The sequence below is a fragment of the Castor canadensis genome, chromosome 12 (assembly GCF_047511655.1).
Source record: "Castor canadensis chromosome 12, mCasCan1.hap1v2, whole genome shotgun sequence".
NCBI lineage: Eukaryota > Metazoa > Chordata > Mammalia > Rodentia > Castoridae > Castor > Castor canadensis.
The window spans coordinates 37,678,227-37,700,004 of NC_133397.1; the positions used below are offsets into that span (position 1 = coordinate 37,678,227).

The window sequence follows — 21,778 nt, forward strand, 5'->3', positions numbered from 1 at the left end:
CAGTGGGCAGGACACACAGTGAGTTTGTAGGAGGGCTTGCCAGAGAGGACTGCTGGGAGAGAGGCTGGCACAGAGTAGGAGGACCCAGGTGGCCTGGCTCTAGGAAACAGAGAGAGCCCTGACCTAGCGGCCAGCAGCTAAGGTCGGAACACAGCACAGGGACACAGACCTGGTGGCTCCATGGCTGAAAAGGCTGCCGAGGAGACAGGGCTATGGAATGAGGCTGCTTCCCAGAATGACTTGGTGAGTGACCACAGTCCCCTCAGTCCAGGTGGGTGGGGAGGAACTGGATCTTTCTACCCCATCTCCCTGCCCCAGGAGCTATCTGTCCTAATTCACCACCTGGACCACAAACAGAGTGGGAATGTGGTAGCCAGACTCCATTTCCCCGGCATGAGAGGGTCAAGGAGAGAGGGTCAGGGGCCAGGAAGCCCGCCGAGGTCACTTCCCGCCGAAGGCATGCCCCTAAATGGAGACAATGCTCTTGTTTGTCAGCTGGGCTGATTTAGCTTTTTCCAAATGAGATTCCACCACAGAAATGTGCTCGCACACACCAGAGACTCTTCCGCTGTCCCCTTTGCCATGCGGTTGCCAGGCCAAGAATCTCAGTGGTAGGAAAGCGATGGAAGTGACAGGATGACAGATGGCTTTTGTTGGGGCATCAGAGTTTTATGCAGGCACTCATAAGATCTGGGAAAGAGCTGGAAGGAACAGACAGCAGCCGGGTGGCCAAGAGGTGGAGATACGAGGTTTCCTGCCTTATTCTACTTGAGTTGGGTTTGCTTGCTAAATGGCCTTTGACTGGGAAGTGTGGGCGGGATTTAAAGCAAAAATCCATATTGGAAAACAGAAGGGAAGCACCCTGATTCGCCTCGCCCCACCTTCTCTCTTCACCTGTTATGGGGCGAAAGAATCCGAGCTGCATACTCAGCAGGAAAGCCACAGTCTGCACTGGGCTTGAGTTGCCTGAGATTAACCCAGTCAGGCCCAAGGAGTACACCATTTCTAGTCAGTTCCACTGACCCAGCAGTGACCAGCTCTGTTCTATGAATTTCCTGTAGGGCCAACCCCTCTTGGGAAGGACTCCTACCAGTCAGATCTGCAGTGCTCACACCCCAGTAGGGTATGAAATCATGGTGGCTTTAGGGAGGTCACCACCACAGCTTGAGAGGTGAAAAAGTGCCAGAACCCTGCATCCAAAAATGCACGCAGGCCCTGAGTTCCTTTTCTTCAAAACTGTTACTTCAGGTGTCCCTAACATTTGGATTGCTTGGAACATAAAGATGAAGTCCTGTCTAGATCATAAATATTTAAAAGCTATCGCTCAAACTAAGAACTGTTAAATAAAACAACATGCCTTTGTCACAAGGTCAGATATAAATTTAGAAAATCCAGGGCTTCTTGGAGTGATGGCTAAGATGTGCTGGCTAAGGGAGCCAGCTCCTAGCCTGTGCTATGGCCTGTCCCCCAAGCTTCTTTGCATCCCCCTAGCTCCATCCCACTCTACAAAAAAGTCATACAGCCCTGCCAGCTCACTCACATTCTAGCCATGCCCTCCCCCAGAGAAATGTCCCTCTGGCCTGGGGGTCCCCAGTTGAGTGACCCTGTCAGTACTCCTGAAAATAGGCCTGGAAGGAGGTGAATACAGCCCTGGGAGAGGATCAGGGCAGATTGCACAGGGGACTCTGGCCTCAAGTCCCCAAGATGCCAGGAGCCCATGGTCCTAAAACTTTACTGGCTGCAGGAGCATTGCCAGAGGGAGAAGAGAGGCCTGGGCCTCAGAGGACAGCTGTGTGAGGTCTGGTCTAAGTATTTCAATAAGTGTCCAGGAGTATCCCCTCAGACAGGAACAAACTCTGCATGTCCCTGCAGGCCTCAAGTCCCCAGAAAGTCACTCCCACCCCAGGCACAGGCTTCTCATCTCAGAACAAGGAACTTGTGCTCTGTGCTTTCTGAATTTCCCTCTTGTTTTTGCTGCTGACTAAGGATTTGATCAAAAGTTAATACAAGGAGAAATTACAATGTAACCCAGCAGGAGCTGTGCTGGTTACCTACAAATAAGCTTGCTTTTGCTTTTTTGGGTGTCACCTGTCAGAAATTCAAATGCTGTTCTGACATTCATACTGATTAAGATGTCAGCTGAATAGATACTTAACTATTTAAAAAATACAGAAAGTGTGTCAAAACCTCAGGAAGAATTTAACAAATCCTTTTTGAGTGCCAAGGAAAATATTTAAAAATGAAGAGAAGTGGTCCTCAACCCAGGCACTTCTGAAAGTTGAACTACCTGTATGGCTCCCTGAAGGCCCGTCCCTCCATGGTGGCTGGGATCAGGAGAGAGGGCATGACAGGGGGTGTGGCGAGGAACTCAGAGCAGGGAGCCATGCACCTCTCAATCTTTTACCTTTCTTCTTGCTACCTCTCTCTCCCTGCCCCCCACCCCCAGAGCCCCTGCCCTTTCAAATCACAGCACAGTGGACTCGAAGTCACCTGGGCTTGAAGTCACCACCACACATTACTCCAGAATCCAAATATTTGGTCTTCCTTCCTCAGTAGCAATTCAGCCACAAATTCAACCTGGTGAGCTTTGGGCCAACAGAAGTAATTTGTGAGCTAATTCATATCTGATGCCAAATTGACTTGTGTCCCTCTTACAGATAGTTGTTTTTAAAACAATCAAAGCCCAGGCATGGTGGCATACATGTGTAACCCCAGCTACTTGAGAAGCAGAGGAAGGAGGACTGCAGTCTGAGGCTGGTCTCCAGCAAAAGTTGGAGAACCTATCTAAAAAATAAGCCAAAGCAAAAGGGGCTGGGGACACGGTTCAAGTGGTAGAGCACCTGCCTAGCAAGCATGACGGCCTGAGTTTGAAACCCAGTACTGGGAACAACAACAACAAAAAACCCCAGCAAGACAGCAGAATTTCTGATAGTTTAGCACAAGGAACTGGAAAAACTAGGTAGAGTACGCAGTGGTGACGGTAGTGGTAGTGGACTTGGTGAGGGAGGGTTAGGCACAGAGCTAATCCACAGTCCAGCAGCTGCCTGAGCCTTGATCCCCCAAGAGTTCCTGTCTCCATCTCAGAGGGCACAAACCCTCTTACCTCCTCTACCCCCTCCTCTCCGTCTTGCACTGGAGCGTTGGCAGCTGGGGTCAAGGTGGGAGCAAAACTCTGGAGTTCTACTCATGGCTTGCTCTCTCAATGGAAATCATATTGTGAAATATTTTAAAGCAACCCATTTGCAGAGGAACTCTCACCTCCCACCCATCTACTACTCGTTCCCAATAGCCTTGAGGCTCGCTTACCCCTACTCTTATTCCTTTCTCCCCCTTATCTCTCCCTCTTCCCAAGAGATTATCCTTTTCCTGAGTTGGGTGTTTGTCATTCTCATGTTTTCATTGGATAATTTTGATAACAGGTCACACTTTAAACCATATCTGTAGCTTTGGTCTGATGTTTTTCATACTCTCCCACACCTGGGGGTGCTGCTCACAGGAGGTCTGCTGCAGACTATCACCTTTATTTATTTCTCTCCAGCCCTGCTGGTCTGGAAGGTTCTTTCCAAGTAATATTTCCCTCCACCATTGGTGGAGTCTCATTGACAAAGAGACTGTTGTATGTTATTTTTCCCTAAGGCACATACGGGTATTGAGTACACAGTGCAGATATACCCAGGGGCTTAACAGTCAGCCTGTCTCACTCCATACTAATGGCTGTGTCACTTGTCACAATCTGAGCTTCTCAAAGATGGTCTTTTCCCCTGTCACATTCCAGACTCCAAGCCTGAAGTGTGTTGTGGGCTGCTTGATTAAGGGAACCATCAGTATGAAGAAGGTAGTTCTGAGAGAAAGCTTGGGGCTGAGGGGAGCTTGTCAATGAACCCAGGCCTCTTCCTGCACTACAGAAATAAAGAAAAATGGAATGCTTTTTTTGCCTGTGTGTTTGAACTCGGGGCTTCACACTTGCAAAGCAGGCACTCTACCACTTGAGCCACATCTCCAGTCCATTTTGCTGAGGTTATTTTGGAGATGGGGGTCTGATGAACTATTTGCATAGGGCTATGATCTTCCAGATATCAGCCTCCCAAGTAGCCAGGATTACAGAAAACACACAAATGCACAGTACCTCAACAATAACAACTAGAGGTGGTGATGGTGATAGGCACTTCCTCTGAAATGCCCAGTGGCATCTTCATGCCTTTGTTGCATAAAACTCATTAAAACAAGACAGGACTTTCTTTTGGATGGGGTTCTGGACAGATGTTGAGCATTACTTGCTGCCAGCTGTTTTCCTCTCACATGCATTCAGAGGTAGCAAGGCAGCTGCAGGGAAAGTTTTAAAAGTCAAGGGTTTCCAGGCTCCCAACCCAGGTCTTCCCATTCATATCTCCCCAGTCTGGGATCTGGATGTCATTTATCTTAAGCTGTTTGGGTTCAGGGCCACCGGCCTGAGGCCATGGTTCTGGGAGAAGCCCAAGCTGTCCTTGAAGGGAAGAAGAAATGTGCCCTCATCAGTGACCCTGTTTTCTCATCCCTGCAGAAGCCCATCCTGGGATCTCAACCACACTGTCAGCTGCTGTTCTCGCCTCTTGAGTCTCTTTCTTTATCTTCTTCTACATTCTCGGTGGCCTCTGAAGGAGAACCTTACCTGTCATGTCTCTCAGCAGGGCCTCCAGGAAAGCTTGTTCTTCTCTGAAAATGACAACAGCCTGTACTTCACCTACAGCGGGCAGTCTAACACCCTGGAGGTCAGAGACCTCACCTACCAGGTACGGTCACAGAAGCCGGGCTTGAAGGGAGTAGAGCATAGAGAAAGGCAAAGAATTTCCCCAAGATGATGAGAGGGTCCCACCCCGCAGGTCCTCCACCCCCAGGATGGTATCCAATCCACCCTCATGCCTCACTTGTCAGGTACAAGAAACAAATCTCTCATTCAGCACACAGGCAACTGGAGGTGAGAGGCTTGGAGAGGGATGGGCCCCTGTGAGAACATACAGCAAACTGCAAGGGCTGGGGCGAAGTCTCTGGAACTCTTAACCTTAGATTTTGAAATAGTTTTAGACTTTTGGAAAAGTTACAAAAATAATATAGTGTACCCTTACACACTTAATTCCCCCTAAGATTAATAGCTCACATACCATATTTATCCACACTAAGAAAATCACAATACGCAATGCTACTGACTACACTACAGACTTTATTCAGTAAAAAGCAAGAGTCATACGATCTGAAGAGAAGCCAGAGAACACAGGCTTTATTCAGATTTCACCCACTTATTTATCTATGACTATATTGTAAAATATACTGTCTCTGCTATTAATAAAACACCCAGAATGCAAGGACAACCACTAGCCTCTCAGAGGTTCTCAGGAATGCCCTCATCAGATTTAAGAACCCCTACTCCCCCATGTCCCCAGAGCAGACCACATGCTGCCCAGATGGCACATGGTGGGGACTGGGATGGAGAACCTCAGAGGTCCAAGTTTGGTTTGCTATGGGTGTCAATTGCGACAAGCTAAGGAGCCACGCCATATCTTTCTCTGCTCTGCCACTCTCTACCTTAAGTAAGTCACTTAACTGCTCTGTGTGTCATCTGTGAAACAGATTATAACAGTGCTACAGTTCATGATGAAGACTGAACAGGATAATGACATACGGCGATTAACATGATGTCTTGCATGTAGTAAACACCTGACAAGTTTTTCTCTTCTGCTATTGTACATGCTTTCCAGTCCCTTTAGCGCTGTTGGAAAAATAGCAGCTTCAGGTTCTTAGCATAGTGGTGCTCCTGCCTCTATGTTTGGTAGAACCTGGGCAGAAGGTGTGGTGTATAAGCCTAAGAGGACATAAGTTGTCCTCTGTGGGCGGGGCCACAGAGGGCACAGGGTTGCTGAACGGTAGCTGCTGAAACTCTCTGAACCATTCAGGTCTCTGAAGAACCTTCTGATGTCTCCCTCACAGGTGGACATGGCCTCACAAGTGCCTTGGTTTGAGCAGCTGGCTCAGTTCAAGATACCGTGGATGTCTCACAACAGACAAGATTCTTCTGAGCTGGGCATCCAGAACTTGAGCTTCAAAGTGAGAAGTGGGCAGATGCTGGCCATCATAGGGAGCTCAGGTACCACCAAAGGCCCTAGTGGGACAGTGGTGTCTCTGTTGGGGATGCAGAGCGGTCCTTTGGACAAAAGGATGGTGCTTGCAGAACTCTTTGCTGTCTAGTAGGCTGATGTGGCAGAGGTGCTGAGAGCACAGATATGGCTCAGACAGACCTGGGCTCAAATGTCAGCTCATCCATTCACTAGCTTGTAGATATTACTATCGTGTGCCTTGTGAGTGTGCTTTTGTCTACCTGAAGCTGCAGCCAGAGCATCTGCTTTAGTTAACACTTGTTAACTAAAGGATCATCAGGTAATTTCAGGACATAATGATCTTTTCAGTTCTCTTCCAGTCACAAGGCCATTCCCTCCACAGCCAGATTCGGGTCATGGTCACACAATGACTAGGCACAGCGCCACCACAGCTCTCCCCTCCACAGTCATAGTGCAACCTTCAACCACAAGTAAAAAGAGTCAGGTTCTTGGAGTACCTCAGTCACTTCTGCAGGTCAAATTTAAAATTACAGAACATTACAGTTGAAAGGGGGCTCAGAGAAGTTTTCTCTTCTTCTTCCTTACTAGTTTGAAAGCATTTTTAGAGGAAGATTTTCAAATTATCTATTCCCCAGTACTGCTAGAGTGTCCTTTCTCCCATGCACACTCTTACTCACACAGCCCATTTTATTTTATTTATAGATGAGGACACTAAATCCAGAGAAGTCAAGTGGTTCTCCTGAGGACATACACTTAATGTAGATCTAGAACTTGAGCTTGATCTCTTGATTCCCAGATCTAGGTGTTTCTTCCACAGTGTTGAGAGAGAGAGCGCACTTTATACCTTTTAATTAATCATTTCCAAAGATAGAGATTACTCAACATTTTGAACATCTGCTCCAAACTTTTACACCCTTTCTGATAGAGAGGTGGTTTATTGTGTAACCAAAGATCAAGTGAGTTAGGATGTGTAAATGTACTTTGTAACTGAAACAACAGGCACACTCATTAAGTTCCACCCCACTCCCACTCCGGCCCTGTCCCTGCAATTCTGACCTACACAAGAAAACAAGCATTATTTTGATTTGCAAATGCTGGAAGCTTTTCTTGTCTCTGCCTTTCCTTCCTTCCTGAAGATGTAGGGGACACACAGGCTGTTATTTAGAGTCATCATGCTGAATTTTTGGCCAATAGTATCCCTGATTTGTGATGGAGGAAAGTGAAGTTCAGAGAAGTTAGAGGGAATTACACTAATTAATACTCAGGTTCAGTGTTGCTCAACTTTCGGTATTGGGGAAAATTATTTAAACTATTTCTTAGAAGGGTTTATCCATTACACTTCCTATGACTTTTAACACACACACACCCACACACACACACACAGTTGGCCATAATTTTTGTAAAAAATAAATAAAATCAGCCTCAGACATTTAGCTTCTTTGATAGAGACAGCAATGCCAAAAGTGTTTTTCCAGTTAATGGATTACTACTAAGGAGATGCTACTTTATGAGGGTCTCTTTTCTCCCGGTTTGGAGAGGATCTCCCCAAATGTGCCAGGCACCCTCTGTTGGAAAGGCTGCCCGTGCATCTCACAAAGTTTTGCTTAGGGATGTGGGCTTCCTGCTCTCTGTCTGGGAATCCCATGGTCCACGCTCCCAGAGCCTGAAACCGATGTCTGAGATCCCCATCCCTGGCTCCTCTTTGGGCTATTTTGTTCCATGTAAATTGTCAGGGAGTCCACCTGAGGTGCCCCAGGAGGCAGCGGGCAGAGCTTTCACTTTGAGCCTCTAAGCAGTAAACAGGATCATCACATGTGGAAGCCTCTTTGCTTTTGGATTTTGAGCTGGATGCTGTAGGAACTGTGCCTGCAGGTGGCATGTGACTTGTGGAAAGGAGGATTTGTCACATGTTGTTTATTGGCACTTTCCCTGTTTGCAAAAAACTTAGAAAAATTGCCCTCCAAAAAGAATATACAGTAAAGAAACCAAAACCCCTCCTGAGTGAACTGGACAGATCTTGCTCTCAGCTCCGTACTGGGAAGATATTCTCCAAGCACCAGTCCAGCTCACGTTCAGTTTAATCAGCTGTTGAAGAGAGTCTCATTGGATGTTTTTGGAAACTTCCGCTTAGTTCACAGATCAATAGGAATCCATACACCCTTCAGAAGTGGTGGATGCTGTTAACGTGCATGTAAGAGACCTTTTTTCTTTTTTTTTTCAAAGAGATTAAAAAGTAATACTGACACAAATAAGAAAGATGTAGATATATTCAGAACAGTGTGTCCACTGTGCTTTAAAATAATTTCTACACCTACTTCTTCTCCCTTACTTCGCAGAATAGGTTCTGGTTTTGAATTTTTACAGGACACCCTATGGATGGTCCAAATTAGTTGTTCCAACAAAATCAGCTTCTGAGCCAGTCAGAAATAGTTACACCTCACAGTGCAATTAGCCTTACTTGCCAGGAAAGAGCATTGACTGACCAATGCTCCAGAACTGTGGGTCTGTGGCAGTCAGGACTCCAGCCTTCTCCTGTCACGCAGCCAGTGGTTGACCTGACCCTAGTATCATTTGTGTTCCCAACTCCCCAAGAGTGTACAAATTGGCTGCAAACGAAAGGCCTGAAGCTCCACGTGCTAGGTTTGTCCCATCCAGGATTAGGAGCAGTGCTGTTTTCCATAGGGCTAGGTCACTTCTACAAGGACCGAACAGTCTGGGTGCTGGCGAGTGTGTGAGGAATGCCAGCTGCTGGGCTGGTCCTTCAGAAACCTTGTCCCCAGTCATGTCTCTGGTGGCTTTGCAGGCTGTGGGAGAGCCTCACTGCTAGACGTGATCACCGGCCGAGACCACGGTGGCAGGATGAAGTCGGGTCAAGTGTGGATCAATGGGCAGCTCAGCACACCTCAGGTGGTGAGGGAGCGTGTGGCCCACGTACGCCAGCATGACCAGCTGCTTCCCAACCTGACAGTCAGGGAGACCCTGGCCTTCATTGCCCAGTTGCGGCTGCCAAGAACCTTCTCCCAGGCCCAGCGTGACAAGAGGGTAACTGACCCGGTGGTAGCCCTGGGGTGGAAGAAACCAGGATATTCTTGTCCTCCCCACCCTTCCCTACTCTACCCTGGGACCCAGCTCAGTACCCACCTGGCCACAATTCTCAGCCCCAAAGCCTTCTTACCTGGGTCCATTCTGTCCAGGGCACTTGTCAAATGTATGAGGAGCGTGTGTGTTTATTTGGGTATATGCTTTCTGGTGCTCCCTGTGGGGGGACAGCCATATGGCCCATGCCCTGCACAGTGAATCTGCTCATAAGCTGGGGACAGGATGCTGGTCCCATAACCCTAGCTACTTGGGAGGCTGAGATCAGGAGGATTGAGGTTTGAGGCCAGCCTAGGCAAATAGTTCGTGAGACCCCATCTCCAACACAGAGCAAAATAGACTGGAGGTTTGGCTCAAGCAGTATAGCGCCTGCTTTGCAAGTCCAAAAACCTTGAGTTCCAACCCCAATCCCACCCAAAAAAAAAAAAAGAAGAAGAGGGTAGCTGGGAATAGACTCAGCCGGCCCTCCTTCATTTTGAAGTGCTGGGGTGGAGGAGCAGGTTTTTCTATATTGTGGGTCCTAAAACATGCAGCCCCTGGGTCCCATAACTGTCGGCTGGGCCCTCAGGTAGAGGACGTGATCGCTGAGCTGCGGTTACGGCAGTGTGCCAACACTCGCGTGGGCAACACATACATGCGTGGGGTATCTGGGGGCGAGCGCCGGCGAGTCAGCATCGGGGTACAACTTCTATGGAATCCAGGTGAGGACTGGGATCTGGGGTGCGAGTGGGGTGGAAGAGGGGCCTGGTTTTGTCTTCCAATCCCTCAGCCTTCTTCCTCTGTGTTGGGAAGGAATCCTCATTCTGGATGAGCCCACGTCGGGGCTCGACAGTTTCACCGCCCACAACCTGGTGAGAACCTTGTCCCGGCTGGCCAAAGGCAACAGGCTGGTGCTCATCTCCCTGCACCAGCCTCGGTCAGACATCTTCAGGCTGTTCGATCTGGTCCTTCTGATGACATCTGGCACTACCATCTACCTGGGGGCGGCGGAGCACATGGTCCAATACTTCACAGCAATCGGCCACCCCTGTCCCCGCTACAGCAACCCTGCTGACTTCTATGGTGAGCTAGCAAGGCCAGCAACCAGTGACCTGGTGCACAGCCCACATTGCCCACCCCCACCCCCCAAAGAAAACAAAACCAAAAACACTTGCTGGAAAGATTCAAGAAAGAAACTCTCAGGCACCAGGAGAGAAGGAACAGGGAGGGGGTGGTAGGCAGAGCTGGGTGGAGAAGGTCATCATTTTTGCTCAGGATCAAATGCTAGAAATGAGAACCAGAGAGAAGCAGCATCTCACAAATGGCTGCCCTCTGTGCACCACAGGTTAGGAAGGGATGGGACTCAGCAGATGCAGATGGGAGGGCATAGAATCTAGATGGGTGTGGATCAGTTTCTATAATTACTCAGATTGCAGGAAACAGGATGAACCAGCAGGTACAGCAGCGTGGAGATCAGGGGCTGGCTCAGGGCCTTTTCGTTGGCCATGGGCAGTGAATCTCTAGATATGAAAATTGCTCTCTCAGCCCTAGACTTACCTTTCTCTTGGTTCCTGCGCACTCAAAATATTACACCCAAGATAGCATGAAGCATTTCCTTCATTCCTGGGGAACAGTGGCCTTTTCAGGGCACTGCCTAGAAAGCCTGCATCGAAAGTGCTGAGGAATGGCCCGGCTGCTAGACATGTGGCCAGTTATACCAGGGTCAGGGAAACAGCAGCTGTGGCTGGTCCTCTAGGTCACCCACCTGGAGCCTCAGGTTCTTCCCAAGATGGCGAAATGTAGAAAGAAGTTCACCAGTGAATCTGAAAAGAAGAATCATCCCTTTGAAGACACCCAGTAGGGCCCAAAGGGTCAAGGTGAAGGGATTCCTCCTGTTTGACCTTCACTCCTCTGCCAGGCCAAGGTCATCTCTATCTTTGCAGACCAGAAGACTGGAACTGGAAGAGCTCCACACCTTGCCTGCCATGGCACAGCTGTAGGGCACAGAACTGGTGTGCACAGAACTCTTGACCTACACTTGTCCTCCAGCATCCCCAGTCACCCTCCCCCACCTTAGGAGGATGGACTACTGTCCCTGGCTACCACCTCTGCACTGTGCACTCACACCCTCCATGAATTCTCATAAAGTTCACCCTCCCACCAGTACTCAGGTGCCCTCCTGGCTTCCTGCCTGGGTGCCATTCTCAGGCTGTGTCCTCAGATAGGGGGGCAGAGGGCACCTGCTGCCTTGGCCACTGGGAGCAATTTGAAGTAAGCTTGTACAGGGGCTACCAGGAGCCAAATGCCCACAGCAGTCTCAACCTCCACCTTTTTTTTTTCTTTTGTATTTTTATTTTGGGGGATTAAAGGTGGGAGCCCTAGCCTGCAAGTGCTGGGGCAGGTGTCCCTCTCCAGTCTGGGGTACAGGAGACACATAGGTCCTGGAAGGTGTCCCACAAATCTTGTGTTTTGAGCTATAGCCCTGGACTGAAGGGACTCATCGTGGCTGGTAAGGCCCCTTGTAGACACAGTTCTGTCTTAAGATGTGTAATGAGAATGGGAGAAGGGAAGAGGTAGGGAAGTGAAGACCTCAGCCATGCCTGGGCTGGAGCTAGCCAGGTGTGGGAAGGCCCTGGCTGTGGCTGGTGGCCTTCTCTGGCACTGCAGGGGCATAGCAGGATGAAGGCAGAGCACTATGAGGGGAGGTCCAGGGTGCGGGGCCCCCAGCGCTCCTCTGGGGCAGAATAGCATCCCCTGGGATTCACAAGGAGACTCAGCTCTCTGATGGGCCTGGCTCTCCAGGTTGGTGGGCTGACTCCCTCCCCTGTGGCAGAGAAGGTGATCCAGGCAGGGTGGTGAGTACTTTGTGTACTTGCCCAGTCTCTTGTACCTACCTTGGGCCCAATGGTTGGGAGGCCAAATTGTGAATTGATAGTGATAAGTGTACCTTCCACCAGTATGCTTAGCCTGCTCTGAGCAGCACACCTGCCTCAGGAGCAGGCTCACCTGCTGGAGTCAGGGGCAGGACATAAAAGTGATATGGCCTTTGTCCTGGGGTCTCACCACAATGAGCCTGGGGTGTGGGACTGGGACCAGGGCCTCGGCTGCTGATCGCTTCCTGACTATGCCCCTCCCCTGAGGCCTCTGCAGATGTGGTCAGGCCTGGCAGGGTGAAGGGCCAGCCCTAGGGGTGTATCTGCCTCTCTGCTCTGACCATAACTTCATGGTTCCCTCTCAGAGGGTGGGCTGCGGGAACATGTCCTGGAGACTCCAGAGACTGACAGATGCCAGGGACAGATCACCCACGGCCCTGCATCCTGTGCTTATAGTGGACTTGACCAGCATCGACAGGCGCAGCAGGGAGCAGGAAGTGGCCACCAGGGCAAAGGCTCGGTCACTTGCAGCCTTGTTTCTAGAAAAAGTGCGTGGCTCTGATGACTTTCTGTGGAAAGCAGACACAAGGGAGATGGACGTGGACTCCTGTGCAGCTAGGTATGGTGGGCCGGTGGCGCCGGGTGGGAACCTCCCTGTGGCAGCTGCCTCCCTGACTTGGTCACATATTATCTCTCAACAGCCCAACCCTCTCGCAGAACGTGGACTGCCCCAGTTCCACTGAGCTGCCTGGGGCAGGCCAGCAGTTCACCACCTTGATTCGGTAATTGTCTTTCATTTGTCCTTCACCCTTAAAAGTCTCTTGAGTATCAAAGGAAGCTCTTTCGATCCAAAGTGAACTTGAAGGAGAAAGACGGGGTCAAATTGTCTCAACCCCAGCGTCCTCAGAACCCGAGCAAGCCCTCACGTGACCCAGGCACTCCTGCTACTTTTATTCTCTAAACTAAATGCCTGGCTAAGGGTCTTGGAAGTAGCGTAAGGTCATTGTGCAAAATTCAGACCACACAAGAGAATCTAAACTGGAGATAGAAGAGTCCCTTGTCACACCATCTCTCCAACAAACCCAGGATTCCCTGCCCCGAATGAGCCTCTCTGGTGGCTTCCACGTACAGAAGTATTTCAATACCCAAGGGAAAAACTGGTTCAGTGACCAGTTTTTAACACTTAGAATAGTGCCTTGCTTCTCATCTGGTTAGGGCCTCCTCAGCACTCAGTCTCTGTGGGTGTCACCTTATTTGGGGGCCTGTACTGTGATAAGTAATGTTGTCACAAACACCTTCGTCTGTACATTTTTATAGACATGATTGATTCTTTTTCTTCATCATAATTTCTGTAAGTAAAACTGTCAAACTGATACATCGATGATAAAAGTAATAATAGATATAATTCATATATTCTGTAAATAATATTCCATATTCATTAAGTTACATTTTGTTCTGTCAAATAAATGACTAACTAATTAAAAGAAAAAGAGCTAATAAGCCTTGACCAAGCATGGAGGTGCACATCTGTAATTCTAGCACTGGGCAGGCTGAGGCAGGAGGATTGTGAGTCCAAGCAAGACCCTGACTCAACTCCCTCCCCCTAGCTAATAATTATTCATTCAGCACTACTGTGGGGAAGATACCCTCATCAGCTTTCTGATTTAGTCCTCATGGAGGACTGTGAGGTGGTGAGCCTTACTCGAGACAAATGAGGCTCCCAGAGATTATGTCATTCCCATGGCTGGGCTGTGTTGTTCCCTTGACACCCCCCCCCTTTTTTTGTTTAAGTCGTCAGATTTCCAATGACTTCCGAGATCTGCCAACCCTCCTCATCCATGGGGCGGAGGCCTGCCTGATGTCCCTGATCATCGGGTTCCTCTACTATGGCCATGGGGACACCAACCTCTCCTTCATGGACACAGTGGCTCTCTTGTTCATGACTGGCGCACTTATCCCTTTCAATGTGATTCTGGATGTCGTCTCCAAATGTGAGTGTCACCTGCTCTCATGACCAGACCATGGGGCAGCTGGATATGGGGTGTCTACCACTCTCTGACCTGGCTCAAGGCTGACTTCTGTGTTCCTCTGAGCACATGGGGACAATGGCTTTGCAGAATAATTTCATTGAGATTGTGAAATAAATGACAGCAATTGTTTTTAAAGTTTGTGCATGAATGTTAGTATGCAAATGAAAGTAAATTATAGTCTTAGCTATTCCTGTTGTAGCAGGATTTATACTTGACAGCAACTCACAAGCCCAGAAGTGTGACACTGGAGAGCCTCCAGGAACATCTGGATTAGGGTGGCTTTATGTGTCTATTTTTTAAAAGACATAAGAAACTTATGCAAGCTAACTACTTTTAATCATATTAAGAGAGAGGCAAAATCAGAAACACTGTAGATTACTTTCACCTTTTCATTCTCTTCTCCTCTGCCCCTGACTTTTTAGGTCACTCGGAGAGGGCGATGCTATACTATGAACTGGAAGATGGGCTGTACACAACTGGTCCATACTTCTTTGCCAAGGTGACTGGTCAGAATGGAGAACAAGTTAGGGTGAAGAAAGCTGCACAGGTGGCATAGACAAGGCAGGAAAGCATTGTGCAGGAAGGCCAGGTGGTACATTCTCTGTGGTTGCAGATACCACACTGCAGGAGAGTTCCAAAGACTTGATATTTTTAAAACATACACAAAATGCCAGACCTATAGATCAGAAGTGATACTTTTCTAATCAGCAGGAACCTAAAAAGGAAGAAGAGAGAAACACCTAGCATACTGTACCCCTCCAGAGCCCTGGCAGGTGTTTCCAGGAGACATCTGGACAAGAGGGGTGGGGACTTGAAACCAGGCGTTAGGAGAGCCGATGGCAGCTCCCTCCCTGAGCAAACAGCTCAGAGATGCCCCCACAGGGTATCCCACTTGCTCGAATTCACAGCACACTCCTGGGCAGCCACAAGGGAATGCTGGCATCCTGGGGGTGCCAACATTTAAATTTTTTTTTGTTTGGTGGTATTGGGGTTTGAATTCAGGGCCTCATGCTTGCTAGGCAGGTGCTTTACCACTTGAGTCATTCCACCAGCCCTTTTTTGTGATTTTTTTTTTTTTGAGATAGAGTCTCATGAACTATTTGCCAGGGCTGGCTTCCAACCATGATCCTCCTGATCTCTGCCTCCTGAGTAGCTAGGATTACAGGCGTGAGCCACTAGTTTAAATACTGTTAAGCAGTGACAAAGGAAGTCCTTGGCTCCATGGCCTCCTGAGGATTGTTCTTTACAGATCCTCGGGGAGCTGCCTGAGCACTGTGCCTACGTCATCATCTACGGGATACCCATCTACTGGTTGACCAACCTGCATCCTGGCGCTGAGTCCTTCCTGCTGCACTTCCTGATGGTGTGGCTGGTGGTCTTCTGCTGCAGAGCCATGGCTCTGGCTGCCGCCGCCATGCTGCCCACCTTCCACATGTCCTCCTTCTTCTGCAATGCTCTCTACAACTCCTTCTACCTCACCGGGGGCTACATGATAAAACTGGACAACCTATGGATAGGTGAGGCCTTCTCCACCTTGCCTGACCAAGCATCTAGAAGCCTTGTATGGCTGGTTAAGCCTGCTTTCACCTGGAGATGGAAATTAATCACGTAGGTCCCACTCAAGCCTGGGAAGCAGATGTCTTTGCCAGCTGTCCTGCAGGCCACAAGCATGATTCCATTAGAAGGGACAGATAGCCCTTCCTCATAGCCCTCGCAGACACTCAGAAGTTACCTTGGCTCCCTCCCTCGCCACACACTTACCAGGCAGCCAGGTCAGTTCCATCTCCTAAATCTCTCTGCAGTGTGTCCTTGGCGCCATCTTCAGCCCTAGCCCCCATCATTGGACCCTGGGGCAATTGTCTGGCCTCTGACACCTCTGGTCACAAGGTTCACTCACACACAGTGAGCTTCCTAAGGCACAAATTCATGCTGCTGCATTGTTCTGACCCTTCCGGGGCTGCTTCTCCCTACTGCTTCCTCTTGGGAAGGCCCCAGCATATGTCACCCGCTCACCTGTGAGCGTGTTCTGCTTCTTTGTGGGACATCTCTGTCCAGCTTCTCTGTCCCATCTTCTGGCAAGGCTTTCTTGGCTGGCACAGCATTGCTTCCTCCCCCTCTCTTACTGAGGTGCTGCCCAGGGTTGGAGCTGACTCAGTCATCCTGGTGAGTTGCTCTGGGAAGCTGAGCACATGCAGGAAACCTAGCTAATGACTCTCTAGAAGTGCTGGGGATCCAATGTGTGGATGGTCCCCTCAGCCCCACACATCAGATCAGTAGCAACCAGGGCGGCTACCCCTTTGCGCTTTCATCCTCTCTGGCCTCAGGTGACTTGCTTCCCCCAGCCAGAGCCAGCATGGCCTCCCCCAGGAGCAGTTCCCCTCGTCACAGCAGACCCGTGAGACCGTGTGAATAACGCGGCTCTTCCTGTCCTTAGCGCCTGCGTGGATCTCCAACATATCCTTCCTCCGGTGGTGTTTCGCAGGGCTGATGCAGATTCAGTTTAATGGGCGCCTTTACACCATGCAGATTGGCAATGTCACATTCAGCATTCCAGGAGATAAAGTAAGTAGCCAAGGCCCTGGATTCTAGACTAATGGACCACCAACTGGACGTCTGCCGAATGAGCTCACAGCACGTTTGTGTCTCCAGATTCTCAGTTCTATGGATCTGAACTCGCACCCGCTTCACGTCATCTACCTCATTGTCATTGGCATCAGCGGTGGCTTCCTGTTCCTGTACTATATGTCTTTGAGGTTCATCAAACAGAAGTCTAGTCAAGACTGGTGATGCATGCCCAGACTCCCACCCACTGGTGGGCACAGAGCAGACCTTTCGACTGCACTCCCTTCCTCCCAAGGAGCCCTTTCCTGGGGACAGTGAGGACACTGGCGCTCAGCGAAATCTGCCCCACAGTGCTGCAGTGGCACAGGTCAGCCACAGGATGGCAGTAGAATAAAGACAGTTGAAAGGGATTTCTGATCACTGGCCAGTTTGTGATTATTGGGAGGGAGAAAACGGGTACTTGGTGATACCTACAACATTGCTAATTTATTTCCTTTGGATATGTTTTCATATGGGCAACTCAGTATAGGATGGGAGCAAATTAGGTGTGACTTTAGTAGCTGAGCTACGCAGGAACTGCTAGAACTCAGAGGGAACGACAACATAATAGCTAGCACAATGGTTAGCCTCATCTTCCGGTGTCCCCGTATCTTCAATATGGAAAGTGACTGGGGATGTAGCTCAGTGTAAGAGTACTTGTCTAGATGCACAAGACTCTGGATTCGATCCCCAGCATCACAAGACAATGCAAGTGACCTAAAACATCCTATGAGATGCCATCTCCTTTTTGTGTGGAGTCACTGGCTCCAAGAATGAACAATTAAAAGATTATGAGGCATCTGCTCTGTGGCAGGTATGGTGCAAAACACTTTAATGTAGATGCTGTCATCTGTTATCAGAACAACCCTGTGTGGTAAGCACTGTCCTATTTTATGGGACACTGAGGCACAAATTCAGTTTGCCAAGGTCCTATAGCTTACCATGAGGTAGAGTCTTGTGGTGGTCAGAAAAGCCTTTTGAGGCCTTTAGGAGTTAGAAGGCAGAAGGTAAACCCAGGAAGGCTCCAGAAGTGGTTGATAGAAGCTGGGTCAGCTCATCAGGGCCTTGGAGTTGCATCTCAGTGACCCTGGCTGGGTGTGAGGACTAGCCTTGAACCTTTCACAATGGCCACTTTTCACTTATGATGCTGCAGGTCCAGGGTGCATGCATCACCCCTGAGTATTGAGGACTTCCTAAAACAGGTGCATAGAGAGTGGGAGGGGATGGTTTCCAAAAGCAGATGAGAGTCTGGAACCAAGAGAAGCAAAAAGGTGGACTTGCTTTCAGAGAGGTCCCTGAGCCAGCAGCACGACATCGCTGGGTTAGACACGCAGGATCCTAGGCCCACCCAGAACCTGCATTTTCAGAAGATCCCCTTAGTGGTTTGGATGCATATTCAGGTGTGAGAAGCAGTGCCTTAGCATGCTGCCTTGTACAACACACCCATCACACCCAGGGAATTTACAAGTTACATCACTACCACCCAACACACAAACCTCACTCATGGCTGGGCATGGTGTTGCAAGCCTGTATTTCCAGCTATGTGGAAGACAGAAGTAGGACTAGTTTGAGGTTGATCCAGGCAAACAGACCCTATTTGAAAACTAACTAAAGCAAAAAAGGACTGGGAATGTGGCTCAAGTGGTAGTGTCCCTGCTGAACAAGTGCAAGGCCCTGAGTTCAATTTCCTAGTACCACCAAAAAAAGAAAAAGAACAAAAAAATTAAAAGTATTTTGATAATGTCCTTTGTCCAGATCAGAATCAAGTGTTGCATCTAGCTGTCCCATCTCTTTGGTTTCCCTTCACTTTAGAACAGTTCTGCAACTTTTCTTGATTTTCCCAACCTTGACACTTGAAGATTTTGCAGGTGTATCTCGGTTTGAGTTTGTCTGATGTGTTCTCACGATTAAATCTGGGCACCTCAGCAGGAATATCACAGGAGTGATGCTGGTTCTTCTCAGCACATTCCATCAGGTGGTACTTGTTCTACGCTGATCACTTTGATCACGTGATTGAAGGGGTGTCACCAGTCATGTGATAACTTTTTCTCCCTTTGTACTGGATAAGCATTTGGTAGGGTGGCACTGGGGAACTGGGAATTGCCAATTCCCCATAAAACTTTCCATATATTTCTCTTGTTACTGCTGTCAATATAGACTTGTGGTTTCCTAGTTTAGTCAATGCAGTTTTTTTTAGTTAGAGTATATTTGTTGTACATGGGAGATTCATTGAAACAATTTCAAATAGGTTTGTACATTGGTTAGATCACCCCTACCATCTCCCCCCGACCACTTCCCCACCCCACTTAAAGCAATTGCAAGAAGTTTCATCTTTCTATTTTGTATATGCATATGAAGCCCATCAGTCATATTCCCTCACCTTCACCTCCTCCATTCACCCTCCCTCCCACAAGTACCCGCCCCCCCCCCACTATACCTATTTTACACTCCTGGATTACAGTTCTTTACCATCATTAATTGTGATGCTCAAATTGTCCCTGATTTGGGCAATGGGAGCCTCTTTAGGTTAGCTTCTGTATCCTTTTGGCATGTTCCCATTATTCTTTGAGGACCGCAAAGCATTTCTGGCTTTTGTACTTTCCCACCTAACCATGGAATTGGATGTGTCTCTACTGAATCTTGATTCCTTTTAGTGGAGGCCAAGATCTGAGTGAGAAGCTTGCTCATTGCTACTCAGGCATCACTGCTCCCAGGCATCTCAGTGAACAGTTAGGGTCAAGTATGTGTGTTTGTGTGTGTGTGCACGCACACATCTAAACATATATGAGTTTATGTAGATAACATTCAGTTCCCATCCAGGCCAGCCGACTGTAGTCTTCTCCCCTTTTCCTATCTGTAATGTTCTTCTCCAATTAGGAGAAAACTGGCTTCCATTATTTTTACCCTATGCATTCATTATTTGGTTCTATAATAACCCATTTCCTGTGTACACCTCCCTGTGTGGACTGCTTCCTCATCCTGTGCATTAATTAGTGTGTCCCTGAATTTGCATGACTCCGTCCTCATCGTATCTGCCCCACTGCCATTGTGGACACCTAATGACTTTAGCCCTAAATAAAGGAAAAGAGTAACAGAAGGGACTAGTATTTTTTATGTTCACCAGGTAAATCTAGTGAGCAGTGAGGGTTGACAGCTACTGAATCATCACTTGACTTTGTGTGAGTTCATCCTTCAGTGGCTTTGGTACTCAGGGCTACGGGGGGGGGGGGGGGGGCAGAGGGCAAAGTGCAAAGGCAGGTGATATGCCAGAACTCAGGCAGCTGCCATGTTTCTCTACCCTGGCTGCCCCACACTAGAGCTTTAGCAAAGGCCATTGTGGACTCACCCCCAATCTGTTTCTGTAGGGTTTTGCTTGAAGCCCTCACCAGGGTATGTGAGACTGAAAAGGGCCTGGACTCTACAGACAAGAGAATTGCCCATTGAATCTTTCCCAGCATCCCAAAGGGGTAGAATTTACTTGTGATTCTCAAAAACACGGGTTGCAAACTTGGTCAGCTGATAAATACTTTAGGCCACCAAGTCTCTGTCACAATTCCTTGCCTCTGCTGTTAGTGAAGTGCAGGTGATGTAGTTGAGGACCAATGAAACACTACTTACAGGAATAGGCCGCTTGCTGGCTGTGGCTTGCAGACCCTCAATCGGAAGAGAAAGACTTTGGTACCTGTATTTTGAGTGTTCCAATGTCAAGTTATGCTGTTGATGGGGGGTTTTAATTAACCTGAAAATAATTACCTATATTGACTCAAATACTCCTCGTTTTGATTTTTTTTTTAACTGCTCGTTTCCTATGAAGGTTATTTAAGACAATCTGGTGCTGGGTTAAACCAGTCTACAAAGGTAGATCCTGCATTTGCTTTTGATTTTTCTTCAAATCTTTTCTTGATCTCAGATTAAACAGCTCACAGCAAAGATATTGAAATCTGTCAAATCCAAGTGTTAACAGACCCTGGGGCCAGGGGTTCTACCAAGACTCAAATTAGTAATTTAGCAGAGGAGTTTAGCACAGACTGGGGCGCCAGTTTCCTTGGGGGGTCACTCACCATGTACCTGGGAGCACAGAACAGCCTCTGAGGAAGCCTACAGTAAGGCACAGAGCAAGTGCTGTAGTATTCTGCTGCTTCACTTGTGCTTATTTGGAAAATATATCCAATGCTCGTGCCTGAACCAGGTAATTCAAATCTCAAGTTGCTTCTCATTTCTAACTTGGTTCTTCATCTAAATTGGCTGGGGGTGAGCGGGGGTGGGTGGGTGTATCTGTGTGTACTGTATGACAGGTGCTTAGCAAGTGGGGGGCCTTAAACACCACATGAATGCACACAAAAACGTGTCCCTGTCACCTGGTCACTTGCTCCTGCCTGAGGCAGCGCTGGGTGGAGGCAGGCAGGCAGGCAGATGGAGCACAGCCCATTTTCTGCTGAGCTGGGAATAGCAGCATGTGTGGTGTCAGCAGTGGGTTGAGATTTTTAAACGCATCCCAACTTGAAACACTCCACTCGGTAGGTGATAGTGCTCACATTTACCATTCATCTTTTTATCTTGTCTTTTGATAAAATTGGAGGCATTCTTATTTTCTCAAACTGCCAAAAAGCTCTACTGTTTCTTGCTTGAAGAAAAGCCCTTTACTTTTTCTAATTCCACTACTGCAGACCTTGCACTGTGCTTGGCTCAGATTGATGTCTGACTTTCAGAACTCATCTGAGAAGCTCCTCCTCTTCTGACAGTAACCACTATGTGAGATAATGAACTTACACAGAAAAGGTTCATTCTGGGTCAGCTTTGAAGCCTTCAAATAATGATTTGCCCTAGCGGAAATGTTTTTATGTGGGAAAACAGCCAAACAAGCAAAGGATGAAAACAGAATGCACTTCAGCAAGTCCATGCCCAGGGCAGGGGACAGTGGATGCTGACAACCACTGTCCAAACGAATGCTCAGACATGGAGTATGGGGTTGGTTACATGCATCCTCTCTTACCTGGATCTGATGCTGCTTTTCTTCATGCAAAAAAGGAAAAGATAAGTGCCTTGTTTTGGATTTGCTAAATGCAGCCATTTTATTTGTACTAAGGCTGCATAATGTGGGTTTTGTAAA

General features: G+C 48.4%; 1 protein-coding gene across 3 annotated transcripts; it reads left to right on the forward strand.

Moving 5' to 3' along the window:
- Positions 1 to 34: 34 nt before the first annotated feature.
- Abcg8 (ATP binding cassette subfamily G member 8) lies at positions 35 to 17,039 on the forward strand. 3 transcript variants are annotated; one of them, XM_074049597.1, is made up of 13 exons: positions 35 to 243; positions 4,665 to 4,769; positions 5,962 to 6,118; positions 8,893 to 9,131; positions 9,754 to 9,886; positions 9,978 to 10,247; positions 12,494 to 12,656; positions 12,739 to 12,819; positions 13,829 to 14,028; positions 14,490 to 14,566; positions 15,317 to 15,584; positions 16,502 to 16,629; positions 16,717 to 17,039. In XM_074049597.1, exons 1-13 carry the CDS (start codon positions 181 to 183, stop codon positions 16,852 to 16,854), a joined length of 2,022 nt encoding a protein of 673 aa, XP_073905698.1. In that variant the 5' UTR covers positions 35 to 180; the 3' UTR covers positions 16,855 to 17,039. The 3 variants fall into 3 exon arrangements, with proteins under 3 accessions (XP_073905698.1, XP_073905699.1, XP_020041281.2); XM_074049598.1 differs by having other exon boundaries at positions 16,550 to 16,629; XM_020185692.2 differs by having other exon boundaries at positions 4,668 to 4,769.
- Positions 17,040 to 21,778: the final 4,739 nt, after the last annotated feature.

What these genes read in the sequence shown, in the direction of transcription:
- Abcg8 (XM_074049597.1), top strand. Translation starts at nt 181, where the DNA reads ATGGCTGAAAAGGCTGCCGAGGAGACAGGGCTATGGAATGAGGCTGCT. An exon ending in TCAGAGACCTCACCTACCAG is followed by an intron (nt 4,770 to 5,961) that starts GTACGGTCACAG and finishes TCTCCCTCACAG; the next exon opens with GTGGACATGGCCTCACAAGT. An exon ending in CAGTTCACCACCTTGATTCG is followed by an intron (nt 12,820 to 13,828) that starts GTAATTGTCTTT and finishes TTTTTGTTTAAG; the next exon opens with TCGTCAGATTTCCAATGACT.